This window comes from Clupea harengus, chromosome 23 (assembly GCF_900700415.2).
Source record: "Clupea harengus chromosome 23, Ch_v2.0.2, whole genome shotgun sequence".
Taxonomy (NCBI): Eukaryota; Metazoa; Chordata; class Actinopteri; order Clupeiformes; family Clupeidae; genus Clupea; species Clupea harengus.
In genome coordinates this window covers 2,408,079-2,430,578 of record NC_045174.1, presented here as the reverse complement: position 1 = coordinate 2,430,578, position 22,500 = coordinate 2,408,079, and the positions used below count along the sequence as shown (strand labels likewise).

The following is a 22,500-nucleotide window of genomic DNA, read 5'->3' as shown; positions in this document are numbered from 1 at the left end:
CGCACTATAAACGTGTTTAGATGTGTGTGGCAATGCCCAATTGTGCAGCCGGTGAGGTCAGCCGCTGCTAACGAGAGATTAGCATGGGCTGTCCTGCCCTGACTTTGCTCCCCACTAGCTGTGGAGAAAGTGGCTGCCAGAGCAGGTCACAGCTCCCCTTTAACCCCCAGTGCCATTCTGGAGGGTAGTGCCCAAGATGGAGATTAAGTACCACTTGCTTCCCGGAATACCGCTATGGCCAAGCCTCGACTGTTTCTGCCTCGGTTGCCGTGGTGAAGGAACATTCTTATCTCCTCGACAACAAACTGGTCTCCTTGAGCACCATTCATGCCCTTATCTGAGCACCGTGCTCAGTCAGCAAGGACGGCGGATACAAATGTTTGCCAAAAGCGTAACTCTCCTGGAATGCCGTGACACTTGAGGCCACGACAGACTGTACATAACTCACATAACTTTGTCCTTTTTATACGGCGGCAGTGTTGTTATTTTATTCAGTCTGATTCCGCTGGGTTCAGCGTTTTGCTGTTCGTGTCGTTCCCAGGAGAAGACGAGATGTAATGTCAAGAGAGAGGGTTCAGAGACTCACAGAGAAAGGTTCAGTGTTTGGAGAGTTGGGACAAGTGCAGCACACTCTAACATAGACATAACACTTAATGTTCATCACACACACACACACACACACACACACACACACACACACACACACATTGTATGCACAAATATGATGCCTCCTGACGTAGCAATATAACATACACTCTCACACACACAAGCGATGTGGTGAAAAGCTTGTGGGTTGTTCCAAACACGATAGAGGCGGGCTGGTTAGTTTTCTGTCACGTCGCAGATTCAACGCTGGAAGTCTTCAAAAGATTATCAGGTATACAGGTACAAAGGAGACATGCTATTCTCCAGTAGCTCTCTGGCAGGAAGTGAGAAATATGACATCTGATGATAGCGCGGTGTTGAGTAGACAGGTGCTGGGAGATAGGATGCGGCGGTGGGCAGGGAACAGATATGATGTGGGCGTGTGTTTGGGAATGAGATTAATACAGACGCTGGGGCCTGAGCTTCCCTGTGGAGCGCACAGTGAGGGGTAAACCGGCTTACCATGGCTCCTGTGTGTGTGTGTGTGTCTGTGCGTGTATAGGTGTGGCTGTGTGTGTGTGTGTGTGTGTGTGTGTGTGTGTGTGTGTGTGTGTCTGTGCGTGTATAGGTGTGTGTGTGTCTGTGCATGTATAGGTGTGTGTGTGTGTGTGTGTGTGTCTGTGTGTGTGTGTGTGTGTGTGTGTGTGTGTGTGTGTGTGTGTCTGTGCATGTATAGGTGTGTGTGTGTTATAGGTGTGTGTGTGTGTGTGTGTGTGTGTGTGTGTCTGTGCATGTATAGGTGTGTGTGTTTGTGTGTGTGTGTGTGTGTGTGTGTCTGTGCATGTATAGGTGTGTGTGTGTGTGTGTGTGTGTGTGTGTGTGTGTGTGTGTTTATCTGTGATAAGTGTTGGTGTGCATGTGTGTGTGCGTATGGATTTTCCTGCTATTCAGCATTCAGTACATTCCTCATATGAAGCATCCAACATTCCTTTGCACTGCAGTGCTTCTGTGGATCCATGGAGACTTTTGTTGTGAAGGCCCGTCACAAACAGGCCCCCTGTGCTGACACACACCCACACCAGTGCCGGAAGAGTGAAATACTCCTCCCTTTATTAGTAACCACAGCAACTCATTCATCAGCATCATAGACACCAGTGTTGATGTGTGTGTGTGTGTGTGTGTGTGTGTGTGTGTGTGTTTATGAGTGTGTGTGTGTGTGTGTGTAAGTGTGTTTATGAGTGTGTGTGTGTGTGTGTGTGTGTTTATGAGTGTGTGTGTGTTTATGAGTGTGTGTGTGTGTGTGTGTTTCTGAGTGTGTTTGTCTGTGTCTGTCTCTGTGGGACGGGTACCCAGCTTTGATGCCTCTGGGCTACAGACTGAGAACTTAATGAACTTCATGCAAGGGTGGAATCCATCATCTTCGCAGGACTGGACCGCACACGCCTGTCGGGTCGGGTGGGCCTTCACGCAGTCTCGACAAATTGCATTTGCACTGATCAGCGGCACTCACATCGCATCGCTGGCGTGTGAACCTCGCCTTGCGTGCGCCTCTGAAAGAAGAAGACAACGTCCCCCACTGCTGATGCCTGTCGACTCTCCTCTCGTCTGAGCTTTTTCTCCTCAACACTGGGCTTCATGCTGCTCTCTGAGCACGACCGGATGTGTGTCTTAGGCCATTAGGGGGTGGTGGAGTTTTAATTTCATTTCTTCAGGTTGTGATTAGAGAGAGTCCACCCCACGACTGAGCTTAGTGTGTCTGTGTGTTGGGTGTGTGTGTGTGTGTGCGCGCGTGTGTGTGTGCGTGTCTGTGTGTTTATGTGTGTTTTTGTGCGAGTGTTTAACAGAAGTCTAATTAAACTTTTTTTCCCTGTTCTTCTTTTTTAATGGGACAGATAGATAGAAACAGCCTGCAGGCCATGGTTCAATTTGGCGGCTGTGTGTGTGTGTGTCGGTGTGTATCTGTGTGAATGCTTATATGCGTGTGTGTGTGTGTGTGTGTGTTTGTGTGCATGTGTCAGTGAGCGTGTGTGTGTGTGTCTGTGAGTGAATTTATGCTAGCAAAGCCCCACTGTTGCTTTAAAATGCTAATTCACTGACAGCTGTGGAAATCTTTCATCAGGCTCCCATTCAAGTCTGGATAATGAATGCAAATATGTTATCAATTTTACAAGATCTATGTAAATGAACCAGGGTGAACCACTACAGGCAGGAGGGGTGGGGGTGGGGGTGGGGGGGTGGGTGAATTGTTTATGAAAAGCAGATATCGCTGTTGGCCCTTGCCAACGGACCCTCAATTAATACAAATCAAGGATTTATTCAGCCAAACATTTGCATGGCTTTTAAAAAAAGAGGGATGCACGTTGGTGTGCTCATCAGTTGAAAAGAGATAATTGCTACCCTTTGGTGTGTGTGGGTTGCGTTGGAGACAGGCTTACAAAAATTTTGTGTCTTTGTCGTGTGTTTGTTTGATTTGCAGACCTCCACGGCCACCGTCAACATCCTGGTCACTGACGTCAATGACAACGATCCCCTCTTCGATCCCTCACTGCCCAGGAACCTTTCGGTCCTTGAGGAGGAGGCCAACGCCTTTGTAGGTCAAGTGAAGGTCAGTCTTGTTTGCCCACACACACACACACACACACACACACACACACACACAGATGAATGTATACACATGTGATGCCCTTCCACCTTCCACACACCTTTCCCACACACACACCTTTGTGTTATTAGACTGTGTGTTATCATTTCTATCCACTCGATCATTGTGTATTGTACATTTTTGACGTTTTACTAGTCTCTTCCTCCGTTCTATTTGTTTTTCTGTGGGTTTGGACATTGTTAAGTTGGATCTTATTATCAATGTGTTGTTAGTCTATAATAAGGTAGCTGAGAGTAATGAATATATTATTGAATTACCGAATGTGGTATGCTGCCAGTTTACGAGCAATCCACCTGCTGACTATGTGCCTCTAAAATTTGAACTGCAGTTAGTTTAAGTTGTGGTGACACAAAGCATTGAGAGGGAGGGGTGTGCACCCGTGTCCTCCCTCGACTCTCACATACATCAGACACTAAATAACAGGTTGTCCGTGCAGCTGCCTGGATGAGACATTTTATTTTGGAATCTTAGAAAAATTACAGAGGTCCACACCACACTGACCCTATAGCTGGTTATGGACATGTGCACACACACACACACCCACACACACACACATACACACACACATACACACACACACACACACACACACACACACACACACACACACACACACACACACACACCCACACGCGTGCATTTACCCTTTAAGTCTCTCTCAGTCTCTCTGTGTGGCTCCCCTGAGAGGGACATTGAACTCCACTCAGTAATGGAACTGAAATGTATTTGGCCTTTGTGCCATGAGCGCTCACAGAGAAGGCAAACAGCGTGCGTGTCTCAGTGCCATGAGCGCTCACAGAGAAGGCAAACAGCGTGCGTGTCTCAGTGCCATGAGCGCTCACAGAGAAGGCAAACAGCGTGCGTGTCTCAGTGCCATGAGCGCTCACAGAGAAGGCAAACAGCGTGCGTGTCTCAGTGCGTGTTGTTTGCACTCTTCGACAGCCCCCACACAGCCACGGCGTTCTACACTAGTAGGTAGCAGGTGAAATGAGTAAGGAGAAAGCGTTGAACTGCAGACAGCAGGAATTATATTGTGCTAGCTGTGCCCCATTTTTACGAGCAATCATGCTAGCAGGTATTTTAAGAGCTGTCATGGCAGTTCAAATATTGCTAACAACGCAGTTATGCCACTAGACGCTGAGTCTTTATGACTAATGAGAGGATGTGGTCATGATATGGTCATGACATTTGTTATAGGAAGGGTTCCAATAAAGTGTTACCCACCCAGAGGTCTGGTAGGCACAAATTGCACTCACAAACCCGCTTGTTTTGACTGCTTGATCTTGTTTAGGGTAAGAGCCTTCACAAACTCAGCCTACTGTCCTCTTCACAGCAGTCAGCAGTTGATGGAATAGTGACCAAGCTGGCAGTTAGCCTTTAGCGGTTGAAGGAATAGTACGAAATTGAGTTCATTCCCACGTACATTATGATGTTATTATGCCATATTGTCATAAGTCATAGTCATTCTACCCCCTGGTGACCTAGTAACAATGACAGCAATGGCTTCAGTGTGAAATGGGAGCAACAAGATTCCCGTCTTCGAGGAAGGGCAAAAGGGAGGGGGGACTTCACCCCCTCATTCACTACGTTGATATCAGAGGAAGCCATTGCACCATTGAACCTTGTCCCAGTATTTCTCCCAGGATTGTTTAACATCTATGTGGAGCCATTTAGCGTCTTATTCGTGAGCTGATTTGGAGAAATTAAACTTTGTTTCAGGCTATGCGGTTTGTATGTTATATTAACACGCCGTATCAACTTCCAACTGTTAAAGTAGCTCCATAAGCTAGAGTTACATAGCTAGGACAGCTAGGTAAACTGGCATGAGACCTTAACTATGACTGTGCCATGAAATAATGCTCTATTTGAGTCACTGGACTGGAAATCTGACATGCTGACAGTGCTTACTGACTCCCGTCGCATGACAGTTCAGCAGTCAGTATTTTGTAACATGCTGTTTTATGTGGGAATAAATCACACATGGAACTTTGTTGTGATTGACGGCTAAGTGGGAATTGAAATCCGGTCAGATTGTTTTGATCTGGCATTGCTACGGATTGTGTATGTGAAAGGGGCTAGTCTGTGTCAACAGTGAGGCTTATTGGGGGGGGGCTGTCCAGTATTCTGGTGAATCGGTGTCTAGCTGACAAGCTCTGATTGCTATAATGCTTCCTCAAATCATAAAAGCCAGACCCCACGTCGTTTGAGTTTTCAGCAAGCGCTACACAGCATTAGCCCACTCCCAGTGACCCCAAAGCTGAGCACCGCAGCCCCTACAGTCCGACCCCGACCCCCTCAGCTTCCAGTGCCACTGTGCCCACATGGGCTGATCGCATGGCGCCAAGGCCCCCCCCCACCCACAGGTGCCAATCGGATGCCGTATCAGCCTTTCCCTGTTTGTCCATCTGCTTCAGTCCTGCACCCTCCCTCCCAAACCCAGATACCCCTCCCCTCCACCGCCACCCCACTCTCCCCCGCAGGCTCTCCACCGGCTTCGACTGTTTATGATTTCCCAATTAAATAAATGTAATTTAAATAATTTGCCACCTTCAGGGACAGCCTGTAATGACGGGCTTTGTTCAGCTCGGTTAGGCGGACGAGGAGGGGTAATTAGCAGTCTAAATTAATGCGGGCCGCGCGCCGTCAGAGGAATAATCTGAGAGGGAGAGAGAGAGACTGTGTGTGTGTGTGTGTGTGTGTGTGTGTGTGTTTGGGGAGGGCTTTGGGGTTTGTTTGACGATTGAGTGTTTCTTTCTGCTCATTGTGTTTGTGTGTTTGTTTATGTGTGTGTGTTTGACATGGGTGGAGTGTTTGTCAATGGAGTGTTCTTTTTGTTCATTTGCTGTGTGTGTATAGGTGTGTGTGTGTGTGTGTGCTTTCACACATCTGATTGTGTGAGTGTGTGTTTGAGTTTGATGTTTCGTTTATTGAGTAAACGCTCCTTGTATTTATCTGTGCTTTGCATAAGCAGCCTACCTGGACACACACTGACCCGACAGCCGTGGGACGGGGCTGAATGCCTGCCATGCATTTGTGCTTCTGACTTCAGAGGGATCGCTCTCCTTTTGAGCTGCTCTCAACTTGTTTTATCTTATTGCAGGCAGAATACTGATGAGATACCAAATTGTTAGTCTTGTTTGTCAGATTTGTTGTTTTGTTTGATTTGTTTTGTGGGTATGCTCAATAGCCAAGTGGTCATTTCTACAAAGGGAAAGCTTCAGGCACATTCATAACACATTCATAGAAAAAGACCTCCTTGCTTCCTTGTTTTTTTCTATGAAATTGACATGTATTGCCAACCAAACCATCAGGGTTTGGTTGGCAATACATGTCGATTTCATATCAAAGTACTTTCCACGTTTCTGGCGAAAGGTTGTTGATATTACAGCAAATCAAGTTCCACCCCTCCCTTCCATGCACCTGAAGCAACATGTCAAATGGCTGGAATTGTGTATAGCTCAGTCTGAGCCATTTTGTTTCCTATTTTACTGAGCCAGGACTCTGTACAAAACAAAGAGTTAAAGGACTGTGTACAAACACACAGAACAGAGAGTTAAAGGACTGTGTACAAACACACAGAACAGAGAGGTAAAGGACTGTGTACAAACACACAACAGAGAGTTAAAGGACTGTGTACAAACACACAGAACAGAGAGTTAAAGGACTCTGTACAAACACACAGGACAGAGAGTTAAAGGACTGTGTACAAACACACAGAACAGAGAGTTAAAGGACTGTGTACAAACACACAGAACAGAGAGGTAAAGGACTGTGTACAAACACACAGAACAGAGAGTTAAAGGACTGTGTACAAACACACAGAATAGAGAGGTAAAGGACTGTGTACAAACACACAGGACAGAGAGGTAAAGGACTGTGTACAAACACACAGAACAGAGAGTTAAAGGACTGTGTACAAACACACAGAACAGAGAGGTAAAGGACTGTGTACAAACACACAACAGAGAGTTGAAGGACTGTGTACAAACACACAGAACAGAGAGTTAAAGGACTGTGTACAAACACACAGGACAGAGAGTTAAAGGACTGTGTACAAACACACAGAACAGAGAGGTAAAGGACTGTGTACAAACACCCAGAACAGAGAGTTAAAGGACTGTGTACAAACACACAGAACAGAGAGGTAAAGGACTGTGTACAAACACACAGGACAGAGAGGTAAAGGACTGTGTACAAACACACAGAACAGAGAGTTAAAGGACTGTGTACAAACACACAGGACAGAGAGTTAAAGGACTGTGTCCAAACACACAGAACAGAGAGTTAAAGGACTGTGTACAAACACACAGAACAGAGAGTTAAAGGACTGTGTACAAACACACAGAACAGAGAGTTAAAGGACTGTGTACAAACACACAGGACAGAGAGGTAAAGGACTGTGTACAAACACACAGGACAGAGAGTTGAAGGACTGTGTACAAACACACAGAACAGAGAGTTAAAGGACTGTGTACAAACACACAGGACAGAGAGCTGAAGGACTGTGTACAAACACACAGAACAGAGAGTTAAAGGACTGTGTACAAACACACAGAACAGAGAGCTGAAGGACTGTGCGGAGGAATGCGCTGAATTTGGCAAAAAAGTGTTTTGGATTAGAATCGAGTACTGGACCTTTAACTGAGGCCTTTATCCAAAGCGACTTAAAGCATTAGTAAGGATTATATCCTACCCATGATATGTGTTAACAGAGATTTGAACCTTGGTGTTGTCATCACCTTGCTTTACCAGATAATCCCCAGAACCTCAATAATAGCCAGCTGGCTGTGTGTTATCACCCCTAACTTCATCCCCTCAGTGATATCAGAATATGAGTGGATGCCTTAATGAACAGATAAATGTTGGATCTGACAGTGATGGTGGTTGCTGTAATGTTGTATTTACTAATCAGAGACACGAGCCCCCGCGTGTTGATGCAGTTGCCAGATTGGCTGAGCATGTGTGGTGCGTGTTGTTGAGCGACCCCTCTGTGTCTGCTGCAGCTGTGTGTGTCTGACTTCCTCCCTCCCTCCCTCCCTCCCTCCCTCCTTCTCTCCTTCACCTCCTCCTCCTCCTCCTGTTCCTGTTGCTGCCGCAGCCTCAGCCCCCGACACTCATTTACAACCTGTCCCACATCTGTGAGTGATGGATCCTGGAGGCGCTCCAGAGAATGCCATCCTGCAAAACAAGCACACACACACACACACACACACACACACACACACACACACACACACACACACACACACTTGCACACACACACACACACTTGCACGCACTTGCACACACTTGCACATACACACACACACTCGCACATACACACACACGCATACATATACACTCACACACACACACACACACACACACACACACTTGCACTTTCACACACACACGCATATACACATACACATACACATACATATACACACACACATTCACACACACACACACACACACACACACACACACACACACACACACACACACACACACACACACACACACACACACACACACACAGATAGACAGATACACATTCACAGACAGACAGACAGACAGACAGATGTGTGTGCGCGCACACACACACACACACACACACACACACAGACACCTATACACAGTCACACAGACACCTATACACAGTCTCTCTCTCACACATTCCCAAGTTCACACACGTGTAAGCACAATTACATGCTCTCACCCATGCATGCACAAACACTGACACAAGGCCTGTCACATACACACTGATGCCAACCACCCTGCCCCACACACTCAAATATACACACAGAGACCCTAACCTTAGCCCACACAGACACGAACAAATGTGGTATACATATAAATACAAAATTTACCACGCTCTTTGACACCCCCTGAAAACAATCATATCAAGGGAGGTGAGGTACACACACCACATTAGTTTACTCTCTCTCCCAAACGCACACTCACACACACACACACACACACACACACACACACACACACACAGAGAGAGATAATGCAGTAATTCACTCACTATGGCTTCAACTTACTACTATTTTGATAGTCAAATAAACTATCGGACTATGACCCGCTCAATTACTCAACGGCTCAAAGTTCAGCTTGATGTTGTTTTAGGTATATGCCTGCTTTAGGTATATGCCTGCTAACTCTTTTATAGAATAGTTAGACCTACCTCAGTGAGGGCAGTTGCTTGCTGGGGAGTACAAGGCTGTGTACGAGACAGAAGGACTCTGCATTGTTGCCGTAATAGCTAGGTGTCTCATAAGACGACCATTACAGGGGCAATTTGAAGGCATCTGAGCAGACAGGAACGAGAGTTATATCAGTTTCAAATGGTTCTTGATGCCTCTCTGTCATGTTAGACAGCCTGCATTTTACCCCAATTGGAATGGACTCCTAGTCTGCTTCCTTTAAAGAAAGCCATCTATGGTAGCATTACAAGATCCAACAAACCCAGAACTCGTCAGAATCAATTTGAATGTCACCCACACGGGCACGCAGACACAGACACGAGTTGTAGAAATCTCTCGCAATTCACAATGCATCACATTCTCCGGTGATCTCTTAATTTGTGCACCCGGCTGCAACATTATCTCTAGCCATAAAGGTCGCCATGACAATGATGCAGCGATTAAGCAGAGAGTTTCTTAATAGCCGGGGGGGCTCTGGAGTAACATTGTGAAGTTAGGCCACATTTGGAATGTGAACAGGATCGTTGTGAAAAGTAGGTTATTATTTGCTACACTGTATGTTTATCATCATCTTTAACAATTCATTGATCGAGAGAAAATGTATTTCAAAATAGAAAACGCGTTCCTAACTTGAAGTAACATGGCTTTTAACATTAACATTGGCTATGCTAGCTAGCTTACTAACTTAACGAGACAAGTCTTCATCATCCAGAGAGCCAACGTTCCTCCTCAGATGCTCGAGCTAAACTGAGGTGTTCCGATGCCAGGCAAAGACAGGTTTGTAAATGTTGTATTCACAGCCCTCTTGGCAGAGTTGAGTGAATCGCTGACACACTTTTGAGGTCTTTGGTCGTGATGGTGTTGAAACGAGCGTAGAAATGTCTGAGCATTTCTCACCAGCATGAAAAAAACATCACCAACGATCACCAACTAATCGTCAACAAAATTAATTGGCAGCTAATTTGGTCATTGATTTTAGTTGATCACGTTGATTATTCGTTGTACCCCTAACACACCTCGTACAAGTCCTCATATTCACACACGCACACACACACACACCACACACACACACACACACACACACACACACACACACACACACACACACACACACACACACACACACACTATAAACCAGCTGCCAGCATTGCCCTTGATATTACTCTAGTTCTCCCACTGCAGGCACTCATGCACCCAGACTAATTGACCGAGTCCCTCTCAGGATAGAGACCTTAGCCCAGAGCCCCAGTGTCCTGGGATCCCACATCAAGCCTTTTAGGATGGGCACTGCTGATGGCCACACACACACACACGTCTGCTAAACACCACCTGACACATAGCGGTAAAAATAATATGCCGTTGTTTGTGTGTGTGTGTGTGTGTGTGTGTGTGTGTTTTTATGTGTTAGGGTGTGGGCGTGTTGATCCGCCCAATTGAATCACACGCTGCATTTGTTATTGTGCCAGACAGGGTTTGTGTGTGTGTGTGTGTGTGTGTGTGTGTGTGTGTGTGTGTGTGTGTGTGTGTGTGTGTGTGTGTGTGTGTGTGTGTGTGTGTGTGTGTGCCTGAGTGTTTGTGTCAGTGCCGTTTCAGTCAGATTGCTTTACATCTTGTTAGGTAGCTCAGCAGAAAGCATTTGTTTGCTTCCTGTCAGAAATGCTGCTGTAATGGTCCGTGTTATGAGCTGGTAGCAGCAACAGGGCAAGTGTGTGTGTTTGTGTGTGTGTTGCTTGTGGATTATTTGTGGGTGTGGTTGGATATGGGGTGATAGGGGAGGAAGATATTTGTGAATCTGAGTGTGTGTGTGTGTGTGTGTGTGTGTGTGTGTGTGTGTGTGTGGTGTGTGTGTGTGTGTGTGTGTGTGTGTGTGTGTGTGTGTGTGTGTGTGTGTGTGTGTGTGTGTGTGTGTGTGTGTGTGTGTGCGTGTGTGTGTGTGTGTGTTTATGTGCACTCTGGTGTTCACACTGCGATAAAACCTGCACATAAACTACAGGCACTAATCGAGAAAGATGGCGATGACTCGTCTTGTTTTCCTCTCATTACCCCCCCCAACTCCCCCCGATAACCCAGACAGCCATATTTACACCACCCCCTCATATGCCCTGGGTTTAGGTTCACCACTCAGTGAGAAAGAGATGAGTGGAAGAGGGAGGAGGAGGGAGGAGGAGGAGGCTCTATTTCAACTCCGAACGGCTTCAATACCATCTCTCTTGTGAGACGCCGCCTCCCACCCCCCCTGAAACAACACAACCCCGTCCCGAATAGGACCTTGTCGGAGGAGAGGCGTAATTACATTGACCCGACGGCAGCGCGGCTCGGGCCTCGGGCATCCCGCGGCGATGTTGCTGCGCCGATCTTGTGTCGCTCTTATATACTGCTTTAATTAACTTTTAATTGATCGTGGGGGGAGATTAATGCTCCCAGCAAGCGGAGGACTGTTCTAGTTAGAGTCAGAGACCAACATAAAATGGCAGCGGTTCGGCCACCTCAGTGTGTTTGTTTTCAGGTTGGTTGTTGTTTATTGTTTATTGTCACTGGGGGCAATTTGACCATCGTGCATGTTATGTTTGCACCTGAAATTGGCAATGACAGTTTTACAGTGTGGCTGTTGTTTGCAAAGTTGTTGTTTTCTACTCAATATTTGTCCTTGATAGAAACCTTTTTCAAAAACTGCCATGTGTGTGGCTATGCGTTTGAAATGACGCCTTAAAGCGCATCTCAAAGAGAAATGTACCCTATTACAGAGACATTATCTTCTATATCTATCGGGCTAACACTATGTTGATCAGCAGGTCTTTATCATATATTGTCGATTTGAATCCTCAGCACTTATGAAGCTCAGTCAGTGATTGGGCCTCATGGATGTCAGTCAAACACAGGTGCACATATGATAGGCTGGGCCGAACATCAAGAAGAAATAGGGGGTGGGATGGTAAAGTGCGAGACACTATCTTGATCTTTATCCCATATAGTCGCTTTCAAGTTTAAAAATCAAGATGCTCTTTAGCTCCTCAGCCGTTACAGTGCAGTCTCTCCAAAACGCCCTTGACGCAGTCAGACGTATTATCGCTCCGAGAGCTCTCTCTCGCTTTTTTTTTTTGGTGCCTGGGCGTCTTGTGGCATTTCAGAATGACAAAGGGGAACATTATCTTGCCTAATTTTTTTGCTGTGCCTCCCTAAGACCTGGCGTCTCTGGCATATGAGTGTCTGCAGCCTTTGTGTCGATTATGCACTGATGAATCTGGAGGGGGGCTCAGAGTGGAAGTTTCTCTCTGCTGTCTCTTGCAGAATGTGCCATCTTTAATAGGGCTTCACCGTAGGGTTCTTTTGGTTGGGTTTTTTTTGTTCTTGGATTTCGGCATGACATTCAGGGCTTTGATCGTTGGGTGGTTTTGCTGCATTGCGGGAGTCCGCTTCTAAAAAGCCTGGTATTGATCAAGTGTTCTCCTTACCAAATTCTCCTGTGTGTGTGTGTGTGTGGTGTGTGTGTGTGTGTGTGTGTGTGTGTGTCTGTGTGTTCAAGTCGTAATCTAAAATCAACAGGAGGCTGAGCCCTATACATAGTTGAACACAGGTCTCTCCTATCAGCTATAATTCATGCCTGTGGGGATCTCTGTTTTCCCATACATCACCACTAAACGACGTTCTTCATTCAAGCAGGGAAGTTGTGTTTAATGTTTGTCCAATCTAGAGAGCCGACAGTGATCACGGGATGAGTTACGGGTACTGAGTCCAATGAATTGAGTGGTCAGTAGTTGTGTTTCTGGAATGGCTCTGCGTGAGTAAGCTGTGCTGACAAATTGGAGGCTTAAAGTAAACAGAAATGGTGTTTCGTATTAAACTAATTATGTGTGTTTTTGTGTGCGTGCTCATAGTGGGTTCATAATATTTTTCGAGGGAAGGGAAAAAAGCTAATTTTGTCACAAATGAATCTGCCAGTATAGTAGCAAAGAATATTGGACAGTATAATTGTACTACTTTGCAATACTGCAGTTAGAATTAGATGTGAGACAACATTTCACACATTTATGTTAAGATATGTGAGGTGCATGTTATCTTAAATTGTATTTCAACTGTAGCCTACCAAAATGGACGACATAATTATAATTAATACCAAATATATATAAAAGAGTAATGTGCAGACACCTTAAATGCTACAGCCTAATTCTGTAATTTAAGGTTGCACTGTATATGCACTGTGCTTTGTTCTCACCAAGTGCGTTTTTAAGGTTTACTTTCCATAGGCTTTCAAATGTTTTCTCTTTGGGAGCAGTATTACATTTCAACGTGAATTGCTTTTGACTGGAAACACATAAAAAAAAACATTAATATTGCTCTACACAAAGAGGCATGTTCATCATGATGTTACGGAACACGCTGGCAAACATTTCTGTTTTTTTTTATTATTGTTTTGATAGGCCAACGTAGAGGTGAGAAGTGGGTCTAATGTAGATCTTTACATCAATCTTTAGATTAAATAATTCATGACAATAGCCACAAAAAAAAACATGTTTATTAACTACCATGGATTTCCACAAATGTAGTATATTTCTCTACTTCAGAAACCACACACTTCACACACACCTAGAAGGTACGTCATCGATTTCTAGAAATAAAACACTGAAAATCAATAGTAAGTAAATGAGACACAGTGTTTGACATACATTACAGCTGTACATACACGTCTAACACCCCTAACTCTCCTAACACTCACAACTTCTCACATCTTCTCCCTGCTCTCTGTGCCACGTTTGTCTTGATTACAATTAGTACTCTGTGTTTTCCCTCAACAGGTCTTAATTTACAGTAATTGATTGTTGTTCCTCAGTTGTACGTCACCGTGGATAAAAGTATTTGGTAAATGAATAGAATGAAAAGAAGGTATGTTATGGCTATGGTTATACTGTTTGGCACAAACATGCCACTGCACACCGCTGACTTACGCCCTGGTTTCTCCATGACCCTTTCTGCCCCTCCAGGCCACTGACACTGACGCCGGGGCAAACGGAGAGGTGCATTACCGCCTGCTCTCCCACAACGGCCTGTTCCGCATAAACAGCTCCGGGGTCATCAGCACGTTGGCCCCGCTGGACCGCGAGGTCAGGGGTCAGTACCAGCTGGTGGTGGAGGCCTCGGACGGGGCGTCGGACCCGCGGCGCACCAGGCTGCCACTCCTCGTCACCGTCACAGACGTGGATGACAACAGCCCGGCCTTCTTGCAGTCGGCCTACGAGGTGACGCTCGCCGAGAACAGCCCCGCCGGCACAGTCATCCTCCAGCTCAGCGTGAGTGGGCACTGACCTTTGAACTTCGACTTCTGACCTTGGCCCAAAAGTCAATTTTCCGATCTAGAACCATCCCTCTACAACATGTCAAATATGTACACATGTCAAAACATGTCTGTCATGAAATGTGGGGCTCGTGCATCATTCCATTTGCATTGATTCCCTGCTCATTAATGCGCAGCTTTGAATGCTAAAAAAAACACCCCGTATTAATCTCTGCTAATGGCACTTGCTTTCCCACACTACACAGTGATGTCTGTGGTTGTAGTAGTGATGGGGGTGGTGGTGGTGGTGGTGGTGTTGGGGGGAGTTCTATTGCAACACTGGACTACCTCCTGAAAGCCCTACACCTTACACACACACACACACACACACACACACTCTCACACACACACACACACACACACACACACACACACACACACACACACACACACACACTCTACCCACACAGGACATTAGGGATATCTTCACCATCTCCACTGTAACAAGCCACAGATAGACTCTAATAGGGTTGTCAGTGAGTTTTAAATAAAAATTAATGTCCTCTGTCTGAGCGAGCACTAAAGGCATTTTTGGAATACGTTCAAGCAAAATATGGCATTGCCTAAAGATAAGTTATGGGTGTAGGTTTTCTCTCCGCCACTAGAGCGATGCTGCAATCAATAATTCTGATCGACGATGACGGGGGCCACTATTTAAGATTAGTATTTCGGTGTGCACCCACCGGCTTGGAATGCAGATATCGTACATCAGGAATCCCAGCTCTGGTCAGGGGAGAAAGGAAATCAGTGGTGAAGCGGGGCTCATGAATATGTTATGAAGAAAGCCAGTATGGGGAGTGATGAGCGAGGCACAACCACCTGAATGTTTGTTACAGCATTAATGAGGGATTCTGGTGGAGACTCAAACAGATCTGGCAAAGGGAAACAAATTTAGGTGTGTGTGTGTGTGTGTGTGTGTGTGTGTGTGTGTTTCCTGTTTCTGTCTCCATGTGTGTCTCTTTGCATCGCTGAGTGCAGTGGTTCCCAAACCATTCATGGCAGGCCCCCCTTCGACAATGAAAAAAAGATTTGTGTGTTTGTGTGTGTGTGTGTGTGTGTGTGTGTGTGTGTGTGTGTGTGTGTGTGTGTGTGTGTGTGTGTGAATGCACATGTGTAACGGTGCTTCTAATGTAACAAATTCCATCTTACGTATTCCACTGCCTTCCAGTTGACCAAGCTGTCGCGGCAAAGACAAATGAACTGCAGCAGTAGGAGATCGCTCAGTGCAGCCTTGCCAGATGGTTGAAACAGTCTGAGCTCACCACAGAGCTGTCCATCAGCAGATTCCAACTGCCACTCATAGACACTGCTGCACACGTTCTCTCCTAACAGAAAAGCCAGGAAGTAACAATTTGAGCTGTTCCCCATCGATCTTAAGCTGACCCCAGCAGAGCACGTTTTTCCCTCTCCCGTCTTCAACCGCAAGGGTAGCACAAAGGTCAGTCGTGGCTCAGGTGCTGATAATTGCTGGCATGTCCTGACAGGATGATTGACAGTTGCCGTGGTGACAGTAATGGTGTACCCATGCAGGTATAAATCCCTTCTGTGAAGTGGCGTGGCGGCCGGAACAGCAGGGGGGGGTGTGGTCTGTGACGTGGCCCCCCTGGAGGGATGAGCTTGCTGATTGGCTGATAAGGCAGAAAGGATTAGTGAGGCTGAGCTGCAAAGACGCTCTCTCTCTCTCTCTCTCTCTCTCTCTCTCTCTCTCTCTTTCTCTTTCTCTCTCTCTCTCTGACACACACACACACACTCACACATACACACACACACACATCTAAAGTATGAAGCAGAAAGACAAAATATACAAAATAGGCATCATGTACACACACACACACACACAAACACACACATACACATACGCAGCTACACAAACCAGACATGAGAGTGCGTGTAGCAAAGGGCCTTTGTGCTATCTTAGCCAGTCCCTCCAGGATTTTGCAGAAGACAGATTTTGTGGTAGTGAATTCTAAAAACTTCAACAAACTTTTTGCAATTTCTGTTTCTCTTTAAGCCCAACTTAAACTCCACATAGACTGGAAACAAATTAATGAGAGATAAAAATCACAGACATAAGACAGATCATCTACACAGTATGTATTTGTCTTTTAATCTTTTTTGTGATTTAGAATTTAATAATAGTATTGTGTATTCAAGACTCTTTCCCTCAGTCGTTGAAATGCTGCCGCTGAGTTCTTCACTCCATTGATTTGAACTGAAAGAGACAGACTAGTGTAGTAAAGGCCACCTTATCAATCCATAGCCCATAGCCAATAAATAATCCATAGCCACTTGCCAGTAGCCCGACTCAAGATTAAGAGAAGTGAAGATATTAGCACTCCTGAGAGACTCTAGAATGTCATGAACGATCGGCTTCGGATGAGCATCAAAATGAGTCTTGTTATTAAGTTGCCAGTAATCAACACAGAACCTCCAGGTAGCACTTGGCTTCGGCACAAGCCCCACAGGTGAGGCCCATGGAGAACAGGACGGCTCAATGATGCCATCTGTCTCCATCTCTTGAAGACGTCGCTTGATGATGGCTCTCTTCTGTATGGACACTCGATATGTAGGACAGCGAAGAGGAACGTCGTTCTTATCTCTGAACTGATTTTATGTTGTGACGTCTGCCCAAGCTTCCCTGAGCAAACTGATGGCCACCAAGGCATACGCTCAGGTGTTGACCCTAAAGGCACCTCAGCCAGAACATTCCCATAATGGGCTGCTGAGGAGGAGTTGACCTCTCAGGTGGAAGGGCAGAGTAGAGGCTGATGCCTCTTACCGGATGATCTGACTGCCACTGATTCTCCCAGTCATTTTGGTTGAGAAAAGGGTGGTATGCAAGTTTGTATGTAACACCATATGCCTCGTTTCTGAAGTTTTAGACGCATATCAATGAGTGTACAATCAGTGCAATCAACAATTTCAATTCTGCATGAAATCAAGCCAAAGAATGACTGAAAAAGCAAGATCTGAATCGAGCTTTACATACAAAGTGTGTCCAGTAGTCTCAATGGAGGTGAAGAGTGCTCTCGTGGAAACACCATTGGCCAAAGCAGACTCCTGATCGCTTAGGATCTCAAACATTCTTTTGGCTCCTATTTTCTTTGCCATAGCTCATGTTGTTTGAGAGAGTGCTCTCTGTATCTAATGGATACCCCTCTGGTGGAAAGATGTATAGCCAATAGAGATAGATGTGTTTTAGGCTGCACAGGTCAACCACCTCCTTCCACTACTTTAAGTTAGACTCTTTTACGGTTTGTAAGAGGTTTAGTCTTTAGTTTAGCATTATTGATCCAGCTCCAGTAGCTTTCCCTTGAGGTCAAGTAGCTGTCAATCATACTACCCACTCTTGCTAGTTCTGGGACTGTTTATCCTGGCAGCCATGCTTTTGGGTTAGCATTATTCAGAATACGCTGCACAACAAGAGCCTTATCCATATCTGGCTTCCATTTCAAGCACAGGGCTCTTTAGTCATAGGCATAAGTGTCGTACGGAGGTTCTTAGAGGTCATTACTAGGTCAATCAGATTAAAACCTGACCTGTGGGCCTTGCTTCCTGATCCTGGGTCATAGGTGAAGGTTTAAGTGTCCTAGTGAGTCTCACCTGATTAAGCTGTTCCTCCCACACTTTAGTTCTTCTTTTAAAACAGTGAAAAACAGCATCCTCTAATTTAGTAATATGATCGCACACAAATTTGAAAAGTAGCCTCAAAGCTTTACTGTCAGTTTCATCACTTTCATCATTTTCACCATTTCCCTCAGCAGCATCATCCTCACCATGTACAAATACATGACTTAGTGATTCAGCCAGGTTATCTACTTTTCACAGTGGTATTCCAGAAATGCAACACTTTGATCCAACGGGTTTCTCCGTGGGTACACAGAAAAGAGAAAATTAAAAATCATAAATTCTGCCAACCAAGCTGGTTCTCTTTAGAATAGTGCAGCCATTTCATGCGTACTTCCTTCTCTTCTTCATCTTCATCTTCCTCTTTTGAAAGTTCTCTGCCCTATGACGGGCTAAGTCAGGTGGTTAGAGGTTAGGTGGTGCGATAGGTGAGAAAGAAAGGTGACAAGTGAAAGGTGAGCCTAAACTATCTTTAGTTGTCTGGCCTTGACGACTTCTCCGATACCGTTGCATATCATTTGGGGGTGTGGTGGTGCAGTGGTTAATGTTAATTTATTTTAGTTTTTTATTTATTTATTTATATTGAATATATAATTTCATTTTCATTCAGTTTCATTATTTATTTATTTCAATGTACAATGTTTATTTCTGTATGTGGCACAGGCTGCACACTATTTAAAATGTCATAACTGAATACAGTTCCAGCTATGCAGTGAATGTCAAGCAAATGTCTAATATCAAGCTAACGTTAGCACTGTCATCAATACATCCCACAGGAGAAGCAGAAATAAATTTCAATTTAACAATAGGGCTTATTTTCTGCAATTATATGCACAGTATGTGCGTAAAATAAGAAAATATGCGTTGCACAAAAATGCGTTGCATTGAATTCTCAAATAACGAATCAGGAAAAACTGGAGCAACTGCTTGGTACCTCATTATCTTCTGAGCTCATCTTAAAGATATACGTTCTTTGGTCCCTCATTATCTTCCAAGTTCATCTTAAAGATATATGGTCTTTGAACCTCTACCAGACCCAGGCAAAAAAAACAAAACAGATTTAACTCTCAAATGGCACCATCTCAAGCGGCTCATTAACACACAGCCTAACGAAGATTCACTGAAATATTTACTGAACAATGGGAAAATTGACTAATGAAAAGTAGACTGTTACTCAGCAAAGGCTGCCTTGTAGTTCATTTTGCCCTCCGGGCCTCAGCATAATGTGGTAATAAGGTGTTGTAATCTCCTTTTGATATCGTCTCTCGTTTGATTTGACTTGAATGTTTTACGTGCTGTGTGCCTCCACAACAAATTAAACTTTTTTTTTTTCTGGTTCGAAACATGGAGTGGGTTTTTTAGTGTCAAGAGTTTGTGAGCTGCTTAAAGTGCAGATACACACCCACACACTCCCGAACACACACACACACACACACAAACACACACAAACACACACACACACTCCCCCGCAACACCCTCCATCTCCTCTCCCCTAGTAGACCTCTACACTCAAACTTTCATTTGTTATTTCCTGTTCTCCAAAGTCATTTATCACCTTCCTCTGCTTTCCTCATCCATCTCTCTTTCGTACTCAAACTCTTTATCTCTCCTTCTTTCTCCCACACACGCTCTCTGTGTCTCTCTTTTCACCTACCTCTCTGTCTCTTGCTTTCTCTCTTTACCTCTTTCTCTCCCTCTCTCTCTCTCTCTCTCTCATATATATATATATATATATATATATATATATATATATATATAGGCTCAGGATGCTGACCTGAACTCCAATGTCACGTACCGGATCAGAACGGAGGAGGCCCGGCAGCTCTTCTATCTGGATTTGGTGACAGGCCAGCTGTCGGCCCAACACACCCTGGACTTCGAGGCGCTGGCCCCCGAGGCCATCGCACACACCTTCGTGGTGGAGGCAGTGGACAGTGAGGGCAGCATGCCTCCCGGCCTGGCCACCGTCACAGTCAAGATAACGGTGAGTTTGTGGGGGTGTACGTGTGTGTGTGTGTCTGTGTGACTGTCTGTCTGTCTCTGAGTGTGTGTGTGTGTGAGAGAGACGGAGAGAAGGGGCGCAATTGACCCTGAGACTCTGTCGCTTATTTACGCCAGCTCAGGACAGAACACTCCAGACTTGTCACCTTAGGGGTCTGGCCATTGTCTGGACCAAAATGGAAGAAGAAAAACAATTTTTTTGGAAGAAAAATGTTTGTCAGAAAGCATGTGTTGGTGTCAACTGTATTCACATGAGGGGGGCCGGGTGGATAGGGAGAGAAAGAGAGACATGAATTAATTCCCTCAGGCTCCGTCTTGTCTAATCTGAAAAGAAGACTATGGTGCACAAGATTAATTTTTAATTAGGCCATAGGGCAAGCTGCCGGTGAAGTAAGTTGTTGCTGTTTGCCAGATTGGCAAAGGTATTATCTTATTATATTGCAGTGGGCTTACCAGCAGTAGCTATAGCAGTGCTGCATAAACCTGCTGTCTCTGGAATTTGTTAGTTTTTTTTTTTTTTTTTCAAGTTAAGACCTCACTCAAAGAATAATGACAATGAACACATGAATTACTATAATAATATTTAAATACCTGGGAATATTATTAGGTAAGAGAAGAACGGAGGGCTCACCAGTCCCCCTCAATTGTAAGTCTCCTTATTACAGTGCACTTACTTAAGCAGTAGATAATCCTATTTACTTCTCAAATGAGTACATAGTACTGTATGTCACTAACCTAAAAAAGAAATACATAGACATATACTGTACCTCTACTCAACGTGTACTATTATTTAAAGTGTGTTGTACTGAAGTACCTATGAGGCACAGTACGTAGTCCTGAAGGACACTTAATCTCTCTCCTTGACCTTCGTTGTAGACTTAACATAAGGGTGCTATGTCTGCAGGATGAGACCATAGTGAAAAATGGCGTATCTGGTATAAGATGTCAGAGTCTTGCTGTCACGGTTAACTCTATTTGTCACAAGGGCCTTGCCTTCTCTATTTTTTAGACATGCTGACTTGCCTTAAAAATAGACGGACAAGAACAAGACAAATGATCCAACCATTCCTCATTTTTCTGCTTTCACAGAAAAAAAACGAGACGGAGATTGATGCTACATTGAGGCAGGGCTGTTTTTGTAATGTATGAAATGCCATCAGATTTTGGCAAAGGCCATGGTATTCTTGCTTCCTGTCTTTATTTGTTGATTTATTTATAAGATCAGATCAAAGACTTGCTTGTGTTACTTCGGTCTGACTTATTGCTCTTCAGAAGATTATGCGCCGGACATGACAAAAATGACAATTAGCCTTCCGTTCAGTGGGTGTCAGTGCCTTTGGTAGAGGCCCAGTGAAAGAACGCTCCGTTATCGGGGAACTCGACTTGCTTCATTCATCCTTCCCACAAAGCACTTGAGAGCTCGGTCCACAACGGAGATATTTCTTTTTTTCTTCGACAAAGCCTTGAAGAAGTTCTCGAGTAGCTTCCCGTTGGCATTGAGCGAACCACTCTCCTTGATTACTGATTTTCTGAAGCGCTCTGTCCTCACTTGTCCTCCTCGGCGACTTCGCCACCTTATTTACGGAGAGGTAAGCTGAGAACAACCACCGCAGGGGGGGATCTGAGCAATTCATAATTTCTAAACCATAATCACAGCGCAGCTGCAAAACCCAATCAATAGATATGACACAGGAGGGGGGGGGGGGCTAGATACTGTATGGTGTCCTTGATTATAGTCTAGATGCCTCCCCTGCTGAGGTCAATCTAACAATCCGTTGGTTATTTGGTCACATGATGCAATCCAACGCAAAGAGATGTGGAGAGTACCTGGGGGAAAAAAATGAATCGACAGACACCAAACGACCTCGCTACTCTTGAGGACAAGGCACCGCACCTCAGGGAATATTTCTCATAGAGTCTTAATCAAGTCTGGGCATGGAAAATGAATCAAAATTGTGTGTGTGTGTGTGTCTGTGTATGAGCGCTTGTGTGTGTGTGTCTTGTGTGTGTGTGTGTGTGTGCGTGCGTGCTTGTATTAGTCTCTCTGTCTGTACTTGTGATTGTGAATGCACGTCAGGCCATGTGTATACGTGCATGTGAGCATA

General features: G+C 45.0%; 1 protein-coding gene across 5 annotated transcripts in view; it reads left to right on the top strand.

Annotated features, from left to right (window-relative positions):
- Window positions 1-22,500, top strand: part of pcdh15b (protocadherin-related 15b) — a 220,761-nt gene that overhangs the window by 126,933 nt on the left and 71,328 nt on the right. For all 5 annotated transcript variants that reach the window (XM_031560959.2, XM_031560956.1, XM_031560957.2 and 2 more), the window contains 3 exons: window positions 3,062-3,190; window positions 14,418-14,723; window positions 20,154-20,378. In XM_031560959.2, coding sequence (XP_031416819.1) covers window positions 3,062-3,190; window positions 14,418-14,723; window positions 20,154-20,378 — 660 coding nt within the window. The remainder of the gene's footprint in view (window positions 1-3,061; window positions 3,191-14,417; window positions 14,724-20,153; window positions 20,379-22,500) is intronic.